This window comes from Schistocerca serialis, chromosome 8 (genome assembly GCF_023864345.2).
Source record: "Schistocerca serialis cubense isolate TAMUIC-IGC-003099 chromosome 8, iqSchSeri2.2, whole genome shotgun sequence".
Taxonomy (NCBI): domain Eukaryota; kingdom Metazoa; phylum Arthropoda; class Insecta; order Orthoptera; family Acrididae; genus Schistocerca; species Schistocerca serialis.
In genome coordinates this window covers 51222339-51242034 of record NC_064645.1, presented here as the reverse complement: position 1 = coordinate 51242034, position 19696 = coordinate 51222339, and the positions used below count along the sequence as shown (strand labels likewise).

The window sequence follows — 19696 nt, the reverse complement described above, 5'->3', positions numbered from 1 at the left end:
GTTCAATCTCTTGACAAGTAAACATCGACTAACGGTATCACTATGCATCAGAGACTGGAGAACTACCTTAGAGGTTTCTAGTTATTTCTCTTTTTTGAAGTATTTACTTAAGATGAGGGGACTGTTGACTTCAGAAAACCTTGTCACTTCGCAACGAATGTAGTGCAGAGGTTGACTTCCATTAGAAATGGCGTCAGATCCCTTAACCAACAAATTTTCGCAGACATTAAGTGTTTCTTTATATCTGCTAACTGTAGAACTCACCCTTGCTGTGCTTTCGGAATGGAAGTGTGCTGTCTCTTGCTGCTTAGCATTTTTTGGCACTGGTTTTCTTTAGGGGGAACTATTATTGTCACTCGTCCCAGACCGAATTATTAAGACTGATGCAATTTTATTCATTCATATTGGCTAATTGTAATGTTTACTGATTAAAAGGACATAACTGGGAATTTATCGGCCCCTGCCTTCATGGAACAGGCAAGGCAAAGAAGGGCCTTGCGTGCGAAACCCAAGGAAAGAAATGCGAAGTTCTACCGAAGGTCAGCAAAGCTTAGGGGAAGTAAGAAAAAAGGCAGAAGTAAGAAAGGCAAGCAAGGTGCTCTAAAGAGCAGCTGCAGGGCCCCCAAGGCAGAAACTGCAATGGGGACGTAAACAGGGAAACAATGAAAGAATGTCAAATGCAACAACATGCGAACAAAAGAGCAGATGGGACGAGGGATTGGGTGGGCAACCAAATCCGGAGATTTTCTGCTCATTTGGGACAGACGGCAACAAGGCCTCTCCTGCCAACCCCTAAATGGGCCAACAATACTGAGGCATCGTCCTGCAGGGAGTGGTAAAAAACCCCTTGACAAACCATGAAACTAGGACAGCCACTAGGCAGCATCCACTGACAAGGAATGGTGAGTCAGGGAGATCTTTATGCAGCTTTATGCAGATCGAAGGAGATCTCAAAAAGGCATTGACGTCAGTCAAAAGCCACTGAGACGGACTAAACTGTGCAGTAGAATGGTCTCGACAAACCACTGTGGACTGAAGCAAAAACGTCCCAGGATTCAAAAAGGCAATGTAGCCTTCGTCTCATGCGTTCAAGTAACCAAGGCATAGGCAAAATGATCAGATGATCAGATGATTGATTTCCATCTGAAAAGGCGATTTACCATATTCCAAATCTGGAATAATTTTTCGCCATTGGGAAGGGAATTACCCTCACTCCAGACAGAAAGGGCAAATATATGAAATTGGCCAGCGCCAGTTACGTTTTTAAGGATTTCATTGTCCACCCAGTGTACCAGCAGCTGGATTGTGACAGAGCAAAGGCAATAGCCAATTCCTACTCTGACAGGGCGTTATAAGGCTCCATGGGGCATGGAACTAAAGATAAAAGGAGTTGTGTCCGATAGTGCTGGGTCACGTGTTGCAGAACAATAGCCAAAATTACGCCTGATCTTTGCCCATACCTGCGAATAGTGAGTATAAAGCCCTCTGGCAGTGACACATCGTTCCCCACAAATCCGTTTCTGGCGTTTAAGAAGATGAGCCCAGGCACAAAGCCATTTAAATCAATCCACCAAGAGACAGTTTTCTACCAGGAAAAACCCCAGGAAGACAATCGCCAAAGCACCTGCCAAAAGGTTGGCGTCGGTCGAACTGTATGGCGTTTTCAATGACAATCTGGCGGAACGTTTGGGATGGCTGCTGAGGATAAGCATCCAAATATACATTATTAAAGTGCCATCTTCGAGGGCATCCAGGCAAGTGATACTGAAGATACAATGATCGGAAAACTATCCCTGTCACACAAATCGTCATGAATTTCAAATTGAATGGAGGTGCGGAATCCACTGCTACAAGTGATGAGATCAATGGCTAAGAAAGTACCATCTGCCGTACAAGTGTGGGGGCCTCCAGTGTCGAGAAGGCAGAGATCAAGCCCTGCCAGCACGTATTCAACTATCTCGTCCCAGTAAGTGGTCCCAGTACCACCCCACATAAGTTTATGAACATTAGAGTCTCCAGAGAGAAGGCAGGGAAAAGGAGCTGTTGAACAGCATGAAGAGCAGGAAGTGTATGAGATCAGAGTAGGTGGAGGTAAAGATTGCATACAGTTACCACAGGCTAAATGGATTTGAATGGCCAATGCTATTAGCACAGTATAAAGAGACATCCAGAACTATGTCCATGCAGAACATAAAGACGCCACCAGAGGCTCTCAATGGGCCGACCCAGTTAGCAGGCTTAAAGTCACAGTACGTGAGTGAGTATCCACAAAACAATTCCTGCAACACGACATAAGCTACGAGTTAGAGAGAGAGAGAGAGAGAGAGAGAGAGAGAGAGAGAGAGAGAGAGAGAGAGAGAGAGAGAGAGAGAGAGAAGCTGTGGTCAGGAAAAGAGCACATCACAGCAACATCAGGATCCAAAAGAACGAGTGGCCACGAGGCCCATAGAGCATTGGTCCCACGTGTGACTGAACAACAGGCTTCTCGTTCTAACGACACTGAGGGGGCGTTACTAGAGGTAGTCTCATCCTCAGCAATTGCCCGAGGAGGGGGTTTCCTCTACAACCAAGGAGAAGCAGCAGTTCCACGAGGGAAGCGAAATTTAACTGGCACAGGGGAGGAAAGGGAAGAGGGACAGTATAGAGGTAAGAAGGAAGGAGGGGGAAGACAACAAAAGCAAAGCTAGACAAATACACCAGGTGGAGATCGTCGAATTTCTGACAGGCCTCTGAATGGGACAGTGCAGAGTTTTGAATTCCTGAATCTTCCTTTCCTTTTTTAAGACCAGGCAGTCCGACAAGCAAAGAGAATGTGGGTCAGAACAGGTCAGGCACTTGGGTGGTTGGCCGCCAGGACTCCTAACATGGAGGATGGACACTGTGGAGACATGTGACCCAAATGGTGACGTGTTACCAAAATGGAGACACTGGGCACATGGAAGGTGGGATATATGGCTTCTCGTCACTATTTCTTATTTTTTCCAGCAGCGTATCTACTAAAGCGAGGGTGAAAGTGATGGACTTGCCTGACTAAATTAACGCCACGCCGTTTCCCATTAGTCCCGAGTTTCTCGTCCGATTGAAGAGCGTTCCTTTGAAAATAAAGCCCTGGACCTTATTTAAGTCCTAATCAAGAGTCATCACCAAAATTTCTCTTAAGTCCTTGCAAGCACAAAGGGAAGACGATTGATTGGCATAATACTTTAATCAGCAGTGAAGGCTGAGGAAACAAAAGTAGGAATAGAGAGAAAATCGTTCCACAGACGAGTTGCCAGAAATAGGAGCACAGCTCCGATCAAGACCTCACCCAGCCACGTCGAGGCTGCCCAGCATGAAAACCATTGCGGGAATTCCGATGCCGCAGAAAGATGGCCACCCACTCCTAGACATACACGCGGCAGTGACAGCTTAGGTACTAGAAGTGTCATCCATGTGGTGCCAGGGGACTCGGCAATATGGGTGCGTACAGCTCCACCACGTGGACTGGCTACAAAAAACAGGTGACCTAGCAGGGGGAGGGAGCTAGAGTAGGGAAGGAAGGGGGAAAGCAGGTGGAAGAACCAACTCCTGAGAAGGTAGGGAGTGAGTTCCCCAAATGGCTAATACTATGGAAACAATTTACAAAGGGAGGTCAAGCCCCAAGGTAGACCCGAGAAACAAAAGGAGAATGGAAACAGACAAGACTGAAAAGGAATAGCGACACCGAGGGAAACCTGGATTTTTTATAAAGGGAAGTACCGAGGGAGAAAGAGGGGCACAGGACGGGGAGGACCAAGGATGCGAACGAGTGGATATGGGGAAGAGAATGAAGTCTGGGAGAGAAGATCAAGGTCCCATGTACACTAAGTCTACTCACAAAAGAATTTGGCTTCCTGGGAGAATCTACTTCATGTTAACTCAGTCTCAGGCCGCGAACATTCTACGGATGTGATTTTGTTTCGATGCAGTATAGGTTGGCATCCCTAAATGCAAGGAGTATCTAGAAGCGATCGAACGCACTAAACCCGGTCTGCAGCACTTTGGCTCTGCTGCAGCAGGGAGTGGCCATCTGGTCTTGCCAACACGCCCCAGTCTTGATGGGGTAATGTGGTCGGCACTTACCTATTCCCTTTCCCTAGTAGTTCCGTGTCTGATTTGTGGAATGTATTACATTTCTAGGCGGCAACTACGCCCACTTGCTGATTCAGATGGGAACTATTTGCCCTTATATCAATTTCCGTATTAGCTGATAGGCTTATTACGGTAAGCTCCGTTTTTTCACCATCTAAGATGCCTGGATGGTCACGTAAATGCAGTTTTATACTTAGAAATTCTAAATTTGAAGCTATGAAATTGTTTCCAAAACATCTCTTTCCAGTTGCAATTTCCGTTTCAACCAACGTCTGTGGAAGAAACTGAAAAGGTATTAACGAAGGAATTCAGGTAGAGTGGGGGAAGACGTCAGATTGTATTTCCTCATTGGTGCTACAGAGAGACGTCTTCCATTGCACAGTGTTAAAGTGTGGAAGACAAATGGAGAAAAGGTGATGCAATACACAGAGTGCAAGATCAGTGGATGGAAAATTGTTATATCTTATAATGTGGAATGTTTTAATAGATCAGGATAGTACAACAACGCTAAGTTATTCTGGTAAATAAGCTGAAAGAGGAAGCAGTAAATACAGTATCCGAAATCCGAAGAGATTCCATTGGCTCGCTCTTAAAAAAGAGCGAAGAACTTCCTGAAAGGTTGTTAGACATTAAAGTAAAGCAGTCATCAATTTGTAGAGTATTTTCCGCACAACAGTGCTTTTATATGCGAAGTCCGTTTTGCAAGTGTAACGCCGATTATTTCCTCCGGTCTTTGACCTGACTGATCCCGCCCCTTGCTGGGGGGAACTTACAGTATGACCTACTGTGGTGCTATTCCGCATTTTTTACGCCAACAGACATTTCCGGAAGTGATAACGGACCAAACCCCAAGGATTATCCAGTGGCTGAACACACCACCTTTCGATTTGTAGTCCACCACGGCACCACCGAACCGCGCAATTATACACCATGTCTAACGACGCCGAAGATAAGAACCTACGAAAGATGAGCGAAGATATTAAAATTCATACAACTGGATAAAAAATTTCTTCATTCACTTTTAGAACGATACAATGCATTTACACACGCCCATATAGGATGTCAGTAGCCAGTTCTAAGCCTGGGTAAAATGCGGAGGAATGCTACAATGAAACGGTCGAAAGAGCCAATATTGCAACTTTGATGGTCCGAAGATCCGTCGACGTAATATTTGTGGATGATGTCACGGGTCTCAGAGTCCACGCCAGCAATCAACTCCCGCACTGATGTCCCCCAGGCTACGACCGCATTCTGATCGGAAAGACCCCGGCTGGGCGCTCCCAGCTTTGAGTGAGCTTGTAACGTTTCTGCGAGGACCATCTGCTGCCTTTCACATCTGACAGTTTTTCGTACTGTAAGGAGCGTTAATTAAGCACTATTTTTTTCTTTCAGAAAATATATATTGTTGAGTGGTAATTAAGATAGGTCAATTAGTGAAATCAATGTGAAGTGAAGTGAAGTAGAAATTAGAATATAAATGAAAAACTTAGTTTAGTTTTGAAGAATTACACACTGGCAAACAGCGGGCAAAGCAGCAGTGGCAACGGCCGGCGCTTTAAGTCAGCTCGTTCAGGAGAGAAGCGGAAACTGTCTATTCAGCCGTCAGGGCATCGTCCGACCGGCTCACGTTAAGAAGATTCTCCGAGAAGCTTTTCAACGTGACAAAAGTGGCAATGTCCGTGAAGTCTTTCACTTCCAGTGAACTAAAGTGAATAAATACGCGGGACGCAGTGGGCCCGACAAGAGGAAGAGTAGTTTTCAGTTCAGTTTGGAGCTGAAGACCGTCATGCAGGAAGAGACTACATCGTACACAGAAGCATCAAGTCCGCCGCTGTAATGGAATAGTAAGCAGCAGCCTCGCCGCCAGAAGACAGAAGACAGAAGTTAGAAAGTATTTGAAGACTTATTTTGACGTACCCAGGTGACTCGTGAGGACGGGAAGGAGACGGCCCCACATCAGCAACCACCTGTGAGCTGGGATGAAGATCTGACAGCCAAAGACTGGTAAGCTGCAGTCCGTTGTTCGAGTCCGGGACACTGGCCTTCCCCGCCACGCCGCTCCGCTGGCCGACGCACAACACTGACACACGCGGCCGCTTAGAGAAGAGAAACAAAGGGACGCCACATCCAAGGTATCACCATCCGATGCACGACTTCGCTCTCAATAATTAAACGGGCCACCGCATGAGGCGCGTCTCCAGTCAACTGGGCGAGACGGCGACACGAGATACACACCGCCAGGCGTAATCAGACGCCGCCGCTGCCGCAGCAGGAGGCTTCGCAAACGACACAGCTGCCGATCTCCGAGCCAGAACATCCAGTAAGGAAACAGTTGTACAAAAACTACCAATAAAAGTTATCTTATGTAAAAATGCTGTTTCATTCTATCTCATACCCAAGCCAAGGGAGAACCCACCCTGCCCACATGTTAAACCTGACAATTGAATAGCATCAAAAGAGAAAACCCAGTTACATCTAGCAGCAGAAGTGATACAATATCATTCTGTTACGTGTTCGAGGAATTTGTAATGAGGCCCTGATGTTGCGCTCCAAGCTGTCCTGTAAATTACACTACGAATGAGGGTATTATTTCAGTGTTTTGGTTTCCAAAAGACGAAAAAATTTGCATTAAGTAGTTGCACCGTATATACATGTTTGCTTTGTTACACATGAGTAAACAGCTTAATTGACCAAGTTTCAGGAATTGTTCTAGGCCGAAAAGGGGTAAATGTCAGATCGTCTGCACAGCCTATACGAGCTCTATGCAAAAGTGAGTGCAGCTAGTTACCACGTATCACTCTTGCAGGTGTTAAGACAACATATAGCGCATTTTACTAAGATTCGCGTTGTTTCGCAACTTCTGTACAATACCTGACAGTTCATTAGCAATGCACGATGAACGAATGTATTAGTCGTTGTGGGTAGGACAATACAAACATCCATTGCAAACACATCCAAAAAGTTTTGCGTCACCCCGGTTGTCAGAATTCCTGTAGATAGACGCTGACTATATTATATTAGACAATCCCTTTGACTGTTCAAAGATTTCACTAAACCGACCCAAAGATGTAGACAATTCTGCATGAGCAGCGTCTATTAGACGGAGGAGGATACGACAGCCGATCAGTTCCAGTCATTCCACCAGGAAGGAGGTACACGCCTCGTGTTGTCTGTAGTTGAACCATGCCTAGACAGTGTGATTCGCTATTTTTGGCTTCATTAAAACAGCAAATAATTAACACTTTCATCCAGAAGGCAAATACTTGTTTATAAAGAATGATTAACGTATAATAAGGCGTCGCATAGCGACGGTGGAATTTTCTAAATAACGTAATTCGTCGTCTTTGGGCGGCAATATAAACAGAAAAATACGGATAAATATGCGATCATTCACTATTTTGTTCGCTGCAGAACAAATGAATCTGAGCGCTAAAGACTTCTACTGTTTTTCTTGAGTAAGACGGACGCAGATTTGTGGCGGTCTGATCTAATTTTTTTACTAAATGTATAAAAACGTGTTATGTCTAAGTTTGAGTGAAGTGTAAAAAGAAGAACTATTGTAACTTATCGTAACGACGCACGAGCGACTCAAGAGGACAATGGCTATATAAAAGAGCGCTCAATGGACATGAAACAGACAAAAATCTACCGCCATTGTAGTACTAAGCTTAAGGTACGATACATGTTTTAGTTATAATAAATATTTGTTCTGGAAATACTGAATCATTTAGCAGTGCTCATTCCTGTCATCTGCGTATTATTTTCATTTTAATTATGCATTTTGCAAAGATTACAGACACCAAGATCAGCAATCCAGTGTGCGTGTTACATTGATAACAAGAAAACTGTTTTATCGTCTTCTTGCATCAGCTTTAATATTGAGTTTCCCTTTTGTGTGATGTTACAGTTTTTGCGCGCTGAAGAACTTTCTGGTCTCTTAGGAAATTGTTTTGTCATAACTTCACAACCGGGTATGATCGTATCTACGATCATGAAGTAATTAGACGATAATGCAATTTTTTAATAGCACGCTAGCTGTGACTGCTTCAAGCCACGCGAAACTGCAAGTAAAAACTTACCATTTCATAATGCAATATTTTATGACAATGGTCAATCCATGATTCTTACGCCAATTGTGATTGATAAAACAGTAAGCGAAATCTCAATTTCCAACTTTTCCATTGAATAACAACATCACTTATTTTGTAACATCACAACAGTCAACACCGCGGTTTGATCGCGACCGCATTGTTATTTTGTGCCACGAACGGCTCCTAACAAGAAAAGTGTTTGGGCGTCTCTGAGTGAACCAAAGCGGTGTTATTCGGACACGGAGCCACAGAGACACAGGAACTGTATGACTTCCCTCGCTCAGACTGCCGAAGGGCTACTACTGCAGTGGATGACTGCTACCTACGGATTGTGGCTTTCAGGAATCCTGACAGCAACGCCACCATTTTGAATAATGCTTTTCGTGCCAGGGAGAAGTAAAGCCTCCAGTCGACCTTAGTAAGCTGCCATTTGGTTGTACATGTAGTTGGGGTAGGAGTCAGCAAACGAACAGCAGATGGGAAATGATCGCTTCAGTAGGTGTCAGACATAATGGATCACTCTAAGATGGGCATGCTGGGCAGACCAGAAGAATAGGTCCAAATGATAATAGGTTTGTGAGGAGTCTGTAAGGAACATCGGTGCTCCAATGTTCAGGCAGAAGGTTGATTAAGAAGGTCAGCCAAGAGGGCACCTCTGACAGGCTGTAGGAGAACCCCAAAGGGGGTTAAAGTCACCGAGCAGCAGAAATAGGGGAGGTAGCTGACCAATAAGCTGGAGGAAGTCTGCCCTGGTGACATCACGCGATTGAAGGATATAAATGGTACAGAGGGAAAGTCAGGTGGGGAAGGAAAAGGTGAAATGCAACAGTTTGAAGATGGATAATTAGGGAGATTCGTTGACTCATTATCATCCTCGATATGGGGCATGACTTCCCATGAGATTGAATGCCATCACCTCAGCTGCCAAGTGCCAACCTTTAAAGATTCACTGCAACAGGGCGAAGAGTCTTGAGGGTCCTTCATGTGATGTACAGAGGCGTCAGCATTTTCTCTGTCGATCTGGTTTCCAGGGCAGAAAAACTGTTGGCTGTGCGCACCAGCGACATGGAGGCAGGTCAGGCGAGTGTGTAATGTGGCTACACCATTGAAAAGGATCTCTGGATCGGCGAAGGAGGAGAGCGTTTGCATTTGTTTGACCTTTCCAGTTGGCAGAGGAGAACATGTTTGTTGGCTGGAGGGACATAGAAAGTCTTCGAGGGAGTATTTATTCTTTCCTTTGCAGCCTGTCAGTTGTGGAGCAGGTTACTGCCCTGGAAGTCCAATTTGGTGGCTTATTGCACAGCTCGACAAGCAAATGGCGATGACGCCATGGCACTGGGCGATCTTACAACCACAGTGCTGACATTGAGGTCTAATGTTTGCGTGGCTGTGCCCATCAAGTAGCAAGAACAGTACTTTAAGTGTGTGATGGTATAATGCAAGGTTTGCGACTGGCCAATAACTTGAGTGACCAGGAAAGGCAGTTTCCTTTAAACATGTCTCCTGCACAGTCCGCTCATCGAGATACATGGGACACTCGAGGAGGTGATATGGTCGCCATTGCAGTTGATACTGTGGGAAGAAGGGGCAGACAATCTCCCTCATGCCCATTCCTGCACAGGTTACACATTCGAGTGTGGTTGAAATGACACTGGTAGCAGATCAGTTTCAGAATGTATGGTCGAACTGTTGTAATTTCATAGACTGCTCTGATCTTTGACGGAAGCACCACTACGAAAGGTGAGTGCGTGTGGGCACTAAGGCTGCGTCTACCTTTCTCATCACCCGATCGACAACCTGATCGGAAAGGTATGTTGGGATTTCTGCCTTTGTCAGACTATCGAGCAGCCTATTTTAAGGAGGAGATTACCGTTTAACGTCCCGTCGACAACGAGGTCATTAGAGACGGAGCACAAGCTCGGCTTAAGAAAGGATGGGGAAGGAAATGGGCCGTGCCCTTTCTAAGGAACTATCCTGGCATTTGCCTGAAGCGATTTAGGGAATCACGGAAAACCTAAACCAGGATGGCCAGACGCGGGATTAAACCGTCGTCCTCCCGAATGTGAGTCCAGTGTGCTAACCACTGCGCCACCTCGCTCGGTCCTATTTTAAGTAACAGTTCTATGGGCTTCGATATTAACAGAATAGCCATGGAAAAGCAAAGCTGCAAGCAGTTGTGCTTTAGAATCATAAGTAGTCTCCAACGGCAAGGTGCCATTGCGTAAAGAAGAGCAGGATTCCACAGAGCCAGCAATTGCATCAACACCTTCCTGAAGAAGAAACGGATTTACGGTTGCGAAGGACTAATTCTTCAGTACAAGACACCATGAACTATGATGCAATTTTGAGTGTCTTTGAATCCAGAGCTTCATTCCATTTATGGCTGGTAGACGTGGGCAGCGAAATTTATGACTGGCTCAGTGCAAGAAAATCCCCACTATTGGCAGCGTCTCCGATGGTGCCATCCTTCCAAGTGTACCCCCCACCCCCCATAGAGGGCCTCACCTGGCTTAGGTGGTTGATCTCACATATCACACCTCCCGAACATCTGACAGAGGGACCGATCGGCAATTTGGGGACGTTGCAGCGCAGGCAGTCACCCCTCCCTGGGCCTAGCGTGTACCAGGGGTTATGTGCGAACCCCACCTGTCCACCCAGGGTGGGAATTACGAGTTACCCAGTCTCCTGTTACGCGTCAGACACGTGGGACGGCCTTCAGCAGCACAGGGAGGAAGGAAAAGAGGAGTGCCAAACGCCGAAGCGAAGGAAGGATGGGAGAAGGTGAACGAGGGAGAGACTTATGTCAGCTGCTTATAGTCCCGAAAAAACTCGGGAAAACGCCCTAGACGTATTCCGGAAGGGAGGGGATAGGAATAGCGAGAGGACAGACGTGCAGCACGGAAGGTAAAAGATGCTGCACTGGCTGGGGCTCCACGATGGCCAAGCACGAACCCGCCAAAGAGCAGCAAGCCCCCCCTGGGTGGAGGGTTGAACTGACTGTCGTCTAGCCCATACTTGGGGGCAGCACTGTGCCATCACTATACACTGGCAGTCTCGGACCGTTCACAGACATCTGCCCCACGCAGGAGCAGCGGAGGCTGCGTGGCAGCACACGCAGGTGTTTTAACTGACACTCTGGATTGGGAGGCGGAGGTGGTGCCTCTCTGAAGAGAGGATAGCCACATGCGGGCGTGCCCTGGAAACTGTCTTACGTCAGTAGCCCGTCGGCGCACAATCGGCAATCGTTATCGATGGGCAGAGTGTTCTGTTGCAGACACCAAATTTAGTTACTTTGAACGCCACGTACCGCTACAGACTCCAACTCCGGCATATCGTGGCCAGTGGACGAGGATGCCCCTGCCCCATCTGCCGAGGTCAACGATGACATGCTCGTCGTCGTCGTATCGTCGTCGTCAGCGGCGATGGCTGCTGCGCCTGCCTCGGCAACCATTTGCGGCGGCTGGGCCTCCCCCTGCAAGTAAAAACACATGTAAACTCCATTTTCCCTCAAACTCTTCGGCGGTTGCACTACAGAGCAACCAGCGGACATCTGCCGACACCAGGATACGGTAGTGAACGCAGTTAGTGAGGATTACAGCCTATACACATTGTTACTCAACCCGTAGACTGAGCAACCTATGAACAAAACCAAGGCAAATTTGGAAACAGTTCACAGACAGGAATTATGTTTCTTGATATGCACTTTTGTCGGACAGACTTTGAAGGAAAATGGATCCCTATGGGCCGTGTCTTGAAAACAGTTTAATATCAACAAAAAAAGCACGACAGTGAAGTTCAGAATGTATCAGGTGAAGCTCAGCGAATTACAATAGCAAATGTAAAGTAGATAGGCTACCATTAATGTAGCGAAATAGCTGACAATGGTTTAAGCATGGAGGGATGTAAGCTGCAATAGCAAGAAAACTTCTGAAAATAAATGTGTTAAATAGAAATTTAAACTTTATAAGCATTTTCGGAAAGTTTATAGGAGTGTGTCTTCGTGGACAAAAAATAAGGGGTACCAGGAGACTAGATCCTTTATAAATGATTAAGAAGAATAACAGGGACTTCAGGAATCGATATGGCAATGAAATTATGTTTTCCTCCTCATCTTTCAACTGAACTAATTTTTGTTTGAAGGATCGAAATTCGAGATCATTAATCTATTCCATATGAGTCAGGACGAGGAAAGTGTTCAGGAACCTTTTTTGTTTTGTTTTACGGTGCAAACGCAGCCGACGTCATAAGCACCCATGTCATAACCATAGAATAATTCGATAAACTTTAAAGCGACTACACACAGAAGGCAGAAACGAGTCGTTTCTGCCAGGAAAGGTAGCAGGATAGGAAAATGACTGATGCTGTCGCAAAAGTGTGTTGCAATGTCTTCTGTAACGGCCAGTGGATCAATACACAGAGCAGCCTGTAGGATAAGAACCTGGACAATGTCACTGCCGGTAAGTCTGCCACAGTTGGGCAGACCTGCAATGAAGAGGCGTATGTCCAAAGGAAGGAAACGTAGCACTCCCAGCATTCCTTTTTACTCTGCTTTAAGCAGGTAGTGAGCCTTAGCACAGAGGTGCTTAAAAGCGATAGAGTTGGTCTGTGAAAGGCGTCATTTAAATCGTTACAGCATCCATAGGCAGTCCTGGATAGCGACTTTTATGACCTTAGTCCACCAGTGTACCAGCCGACAACAGGACCAGTAGATAGGGGACAGCACTGCCAGCGGTATGCAGGAGTGGCAGAGAACCACATCAATGCAGTCAGAGGTGTAAGTGCACAGCATACGTATATAAAGACTGAATGGTTCTATTGAATTCCCAACGTGAGGACCTGTCTGCACGACGACGGCAGGGAGTGGTACAATCACTGGAATGTGGTCACTGGAACGAAGATCTTCATGGGGTGACGAATATAGGGAATCCACGAGAGCAAGGGAGGATATAGTGAGATTGATGGTAGGAAACTTGTCATAAGCCAGGTCATTGAGGAGACGAAGCGTGTAATTTGGTCTATTAGAAGACCCCTACATGTCTAAGCAGCACTGCCCCAGAGCGAGTGGTGTGCATTGTAGTCCCTGAGGTGGTGGTACAGGGGCAGGAGTTGTGTATTAAGGTAGGCAGATGAACGTAAGGAAGTGGCCTACCTGGAAGGAGGTAGACATTGGAAGTGTTGATTCCTGGGGTCGTTTGCGCTCTTATCGTTATTGTTTACAGGTTGATATGAAGTGGGATCCAATCACTAATGACATCGGTGCAAACTAAAATGCAGACTGCTCCAGGAACTACCCCAGTGCCAGCACAGTTCTGATGCACTACCCAATAACCACGAAACAGTTATCACAGAAGTGTGTTTCTTTAAGAGCAAGACAGAAAACGCAATAACAGGAAGAAAGTTTTATTTCCCGTAGATGATAATGCTTTGCAATTCCACTGGATTGTCAGGTGGTTAGAGTACAGATTACACATGTAGAAACAACCATGCCATCAGGTCAGTGGTTGTAACCGATGAGGGGGAAATCCATAGATAACTTATCAGACTCACGCTGCGAAGGGGGACATTTATGAAACTTTTTCATTACCCAATGGTTTGCAGTGAAACCCTTATGAGAGGGATCATTTTGGATTTCTCCCTCTGACATACCATCAACCAGCCAAGTGTAAATAACATCATGTGAAGAATTCAGCACTTGATGGGCATCAACAAGAACAGGCTAGCTGTAAATTTGCTAAACTGAACCATTGCTGTGTTATAAAATCACAGTTGGTCTCCGGAGCGAAAGTCTGATTACAAGGTCAAGAGCAATGTTTCATAGGACTTGCAATTCCATCAACATCTTCCCAAATAATGAACGGATTAACTTTAGCAATGGATTGATCTTCAATACATGACACCATGAGGGACTTAAGTGCAGCTGGGACATTGACTCTAGCCTTCTGTTTACATTTAGTAGACAGATTGTGACTGGCTCTCTGCAAGAAAACCCCACAATTTCCAGCATTTCTGATGGTGTGCTGCTTCCAACTGCCGACCCCTCCATGAGGGGAGGGGGGGGAGTCGCGCCGAGTCGCCTGACAGAGGTACCAACTGGCAATTTGGGAAGATTACAGCTCAAGCAATCACCCTTTCCTTGGCATGGCCTGTACCAGAGGGTACGTACAAAGTGCACCTGTCGTCCCACAGCTGGTTAAGTGTCACACAATCACCTACTATGGATCAAACGCATGGGATGACGTTCAGGAGCGAACAGGGAGGCAGAAGGTTAGGTTAGGTTAGTGTTTTTAACGTCCCGTCGACAACGATGTCATTAGAGACGGAGCACAAGCTCGGGTTAGGGAAGGATGGGGAAGGAAATCGGCCGTGCCCTTTCAAAGGAACCATCCCGGCATTTGCCTGAAACGATTTAGGGAAATCACGGAAAACCTAAATCAGGATGGCTGGAGACGGGATTGAACCGTCGTCCTCCCGAAAGCGAGTCCAGTGTGCTAACCACTGCGCCACCTCGCTCGGTGGAGGCAGAAGAAACAAACCTCAAACGCTGAAACGGATGAAGCGTAAGAAACTGAGAAAAAATTAAGATGCCAAGCTATCTAAACTGCAGAATACATTCACAAAAATATCCAGGACAGGTTTCCCAAGAGAACGGAAAAAGAATAAGATAGACATGCAGCATGGAAAGTGAAGCGGTGCTGCAAAGATTGGAGATTCGTGGTGGCCAGGCACAAACTCGGCAAAGGGTTATGAGGCCCCCCTGCGGGTGGGGTTCTTCAAGGGAGGACAGTAAAGACATTCTGATTAACCCAATTTTAACGGAATAGGAGAATGAAACCGAAGTATAGAAAGGAGCAGGGGTGAGAGCAGTATGAGTGTGGAAGTGGTTGGTTGGTGGGATTAAAGGGACCAGACTGCAACGGTCATCAGTCCCTTTTTCCAAAAAATTAAAACCTCCCAAAGACAATAAAAAAGAACAGCAGGAAAGACGTCAGACGACATGGGACAAGAGAGACTCCAACAGAGATCAGACAAAACAAATTAAAACACAGTGATGGTGGTTTTTTTTTTGTGGTTTTAGGGCGCACAACTTCAATGGTCATTAGCGACCTGACTACTCTAAGAATGCACCGCGAGGCACAAGTTGACCACAACAACTAAAAGGGAAAACACGATAAAAGACAGACTGACAGGCATAGGATTAAAAAACAGCATCATCAAATGTCCTTAGCGAGGTGTGTCAAATTGATAAAACGAAGAACACGAGCAGCTGCTCGTGGGTCATCCGCTAAAATGGCATCGAAAGTATTTGGCAGGTTAAGATCGAGGCGCAGTGTGTTAAGATCTGGACAGGACATTAAAATGTGTCTAACCGTCAGCAAGTGCCCACATGGGCAGAACGGCGCCGGCGCAGCCGTCAGCAGATGGCGATGGCTGAACCGGCAGTGTCCAATTCTTAACCGGGCTAAAACGACCTCCTCCCGCCGAGAAGGGCGTGAGGAGGACGTCCAAGCCACGGGAAGAGGTTTTAAGGCCCGAAGCTTGTTGTCGGTAAGTGCAGCCCAATCGGCATGCCACAGAGATAAGATGCGCCGACAAATCACCCTGCTAAAATCGGACGAAGGGACGCAACAAGAAGCTGTTCGAGGCTGGAGGACCGCAGCCTTGGCCGCGGCATCTGCAGCTTCGTTCCCAGGGATACCGACATGGCCCGGAACCCACATAAAGCTAACTGGAGAACCGACGTCCACCAGCTGCTGAAGAGAGCGTTGGATCCGGTGTACGAAAGGGTGAACCGGGTACAGATCACTGAGGCTCTGGATGGCGCTCAGGGAATCTGAGCAGATGACATAAGCAGAATGTCGGTGGCGGCAGATGTAAAGAACAGCCTGGTAGAGGGCAAAGAGCTCAGCTGTGAAGACCGAACAATGGCCATGGAGCCGGTATTTGAAACTTTTTGCCTCGACAATAAAGGAACACCCGACCCCGTCATTGGTCTTAGAGCCATCTGTATAAATGAAAGTCATGTCGATGAACTTCGAACGAAGTTCCAAAAAACGGGAGTGGTAGACCGAACCGGGGGTGACCTCTTTTGGGAGCGAGCTGAGGTCAAGGTGAACGCGGACCTGAGCCTGGAGCCAAGGTGGCGTGCGGCTCTCGCCCACTCGAAAGGTTGCAGGGAGGGAAAAGTAAGGTGTTGAAGGAGGCGACGAAAGCGAACGCCAGGGGATAGCAGGGCAGAGACATACAACCCGTATTGACAGTCAAGAGAGTCGTCAAAAAAGGAACGATAAGACGGATGGTCGGGCATTGACAGTAGCCGACAGGCATACCGACAAAGCAGTATATCGCGCCGGTAGGTGAGTGGCAATTCGCCAGCGTCAGCATGAAGACTCTCTACGGGACTGGTATAAAATGCTCCGATCGCAAGTCGTAAACCCCGATGTTGTATGGAGTTGAGGCGGCGTAAGATGGATGGCCGTGCAGAGGAGTATACGAAGCTCCCATAATCCAGCTTGGAGCGGACGATCGACCGATATAGACGAAGTAGGACGGTTCGATCCGCTCCCCACGACAGACCACTGAGAACACGGAGGACATTTAAAGAACGGGTACAACGGGCGGCCAAATATGACACATGTGGAAACCAGCTAAGTTTCCTGTCAAATGTAAGGCCTAAAAATTTGGTTGTCTCCACGATTGGGAGAGCAACGGGACCGAGTCTTAAGGACGGTGGGAGAAACTCTTTGTATCGCCAGAAGTTAAGACAGACCGTCTTCTCGGCAGAAAAACGGAAGCCATTGGCGACACTCCAGGAGTAAAGACGGTCAAGAGAACGCTGAAGACAGCGCTCCAGGACACGTGTACACTGCGCGCTGCAATAGATGGTAAAATCGTCCACGAAAAGGGAGCCTGATACATCAGCTGGGAGGCAATCCATTATTGGATTGATCGCGATGGCGAAGAGAGCGACGCTCAAAACTGAGCCCTGTGGCACCCCATTCTCCTGGCGAAAGGTGTCGGACAGGACAGAACCCACACGTACCCTGAACTGTCGATCCATTAAAAAGGAACGAATAAAAAGAGGGAGGCGACCGCGAAGGCCCCATGTATGCATGGTGCGGAGGATGCCCGCCTTCCAACAGGTGTCGTAAGCCTTCTCCAAATCAAAGAACACAGCCGCGGTCGGGCGCTTCCGCAAGAAGTTATTCATAATGAAGGTCGACAAGGTAACCAGATGGTCAACAGCAGAGCGGCGCCTACGAAATCCACATTGTACATTGGTAAGTAGGCGTCGAGACTCGAGCAGCCAAACCAATCGAGAGTTAACCATTCGCTCCATCACTTTACAGACACAGCTGGTAAGCGAGATAGGTCGATAACTGGAAGGCAAGTGCTTGTCCTTCCCCGGCTTAGGAATCGGGACAACAATAGACTCGCGCCAGCATGCGGGAACATGTCCCTCAATCCAGATGCGATTGTATGTACGAAGAAGAAAACCTTTACCCGCAGGAGAAAGGTTCTTCAGCATCTGAATATGAATAGAATCTGGCCCTGGAGCAGAGGACCGTGATCGGCCAAGTGCGTTTTCGAGTTCCCGCATGGTGAATGGGGCATTATAACTTTCACAATCCGAGGAGCGGAAGTTAGGTGGCCTAGCCTCCTCTGCCTGTTTGCGGGGGAGGAAGGCAGGGTGGTAATGAGCGGAGCTCGAAACCTCTGCGAAAAAGCGGCCGAAGGCATTGGAGACAGCCTCAGGGGCCACAAGGACGTCATTCGCGACCTTCAAGCCAGAAACTGGTGAGTGGACCTTAGTGCCAGATAGCCGGCGCAGGCTACCCCAGACAACAGAAGGAGTAAAACTGTTGAAGGTGCTTGTGAAAGCAGCCCAGCTGGCTTTCTTGCTTTCTTTGATAATACGACGACACTGAGCACGTAATCGTTTATAATTGATACAATTCGCCACTGTAGGGTGGCGTTTAAAAGTGCGTAAAGCACGTCGACGAGCACGTAAAGCGTCTCTACATGCTGCGGTCCACCAGGGGACCGGTACGCGACGTGGAGAAGGAGGGTGAGGGATGGAATATTCAGCAGCAGCGAGAATGACTTCCGTGAGGTGTGCGACCTGACGATCGCAGCTTGGAAAGGTTTGATCCTGAAAGGTCGCCCTGGAAGAGGAGAGCCCCCAGTCTGCCTTGGAGATGGTCCAATTAGAGAAGCACGGAGAGGGGGTATGCTGCAGGAGATGGATAACACACGGGAAGTGGTCGCTCGAGTATGTATCAGAAAGTGCATACCACTCAAACCGGCGTGCAAGTTGGGGAGTACATATAGAGAGGTCTAAATGGGAATAGGTGTGAGATGTGTCCGAAAGAAAAGTAGGGGCGCCAGTATTGAGGCAGACAAGATCGAGCTGGTTGAAAAGGTCTGCTAACAAGGAGCCCCTCGGGCAGGATGCTGGAGAGCCCCAAAGGGGATGGTGGGCATTGAAGTCTCCAGTTAACAAAAATGGTGCAGGTAGCTGAGCAATAAGTTGCATCGCGTCTGCCCTGGTAACGGCAGATGACGATGGAGTGTAACGGTACAAAAGGAAAACGTGAAAGTGGGGAGAGTAATGCGGATGGCAACTGCCTGCAGGCCGGTGTGCAACGTGATGGGATCGTAGTAAATATCATCCCAGACCAGCAACATAACCCCTCCATGAGCTGGGATACCTACCACAGGGGGTAGGTCAAAACGCACAGAGGTTTAGTGTGCCAAGGCAATTTGATCGCATGGGCGTAGCTTCGTTTCCTGGAGGGCTACGACAAGCGGACGGTGCAAGCGGAGCAGCAACTTCAAGTCCTCTCGGTTGGAGCGAATGCTGCGAATATTCCAGTGAATAAGTGCCATCGTAAGAAAAGAAAGATGAGAGAAGTGGTCACCTCTAAGGCCGCTTAGGGCCTGGCTTCGAGCGAGCACTGCTGCCGCTATCAGTAGGCGGACAGTCATCGTCCATTGGGTCTACAGGGTCATCGGCCATCTCGGGAGGAAGGCCGGGAGGGGGAGCTTCCTCCGCCAGTGAACGGCCAGATGTACGGCTACCAGCGGTGCGGCCAGGCGAAACGGATGACGGCCTGGGGCGGCAGCCGCTGGGTGGCGCAAGAGAAGAAATGCGCCGTGGCGGGGAAGGAGAACTGTGCTTCCTATGCGCCTTTGTGGAAGGACGTGTAGTGGAAGTACCGGTCGAAGGCTGGGAGGTCGAGGTACGGAGGAAGTCTGCACGGGATGGTTCCTTCTTGAAGGCCCGTGCATCTGACTTCGATTTCTTCATCTTAGCAGAAGCTGAGGAAGAAGCTGGTGTCTGTGGGGTGATGGGAGGAAGAGGAGACGTCGACCGCGCGATCTTAGCACTGGCCGAACGGACGACCGTGGTGCTGAAGGTCAGATCGCATGTCTGGGTTGCTACCTCCCGGGTAGTCCAAGGAGAGGCGAGGACAGTACTGTATTTCCCCGCTGGG

The 19696-nt window shown here is 47.8% G+C and overlaps 1 protein-coding gene across 1 annotated transcript in view; it reads right to left on the bottom strand.

The window, feature by feature from the left end:
- The window catches only part of LOC126416813 (serine/arginine repetitive matrix protein 2-like), an 88161-nt gene that overhangs the window by 42673 nt on the left and 25792 nt on the right, over positions 1-19696 (bottom strand). The window contains exon 2 of the mRNA XM_050084696.1: positions 11509-11673. Within this exon, the coding sequence (XP_049940653.1) occupies positions 11509-11673 (165 nt within the window). The remainder of the gene's footprint in view (positions 1-11508; positions 11674-19696) is intronic.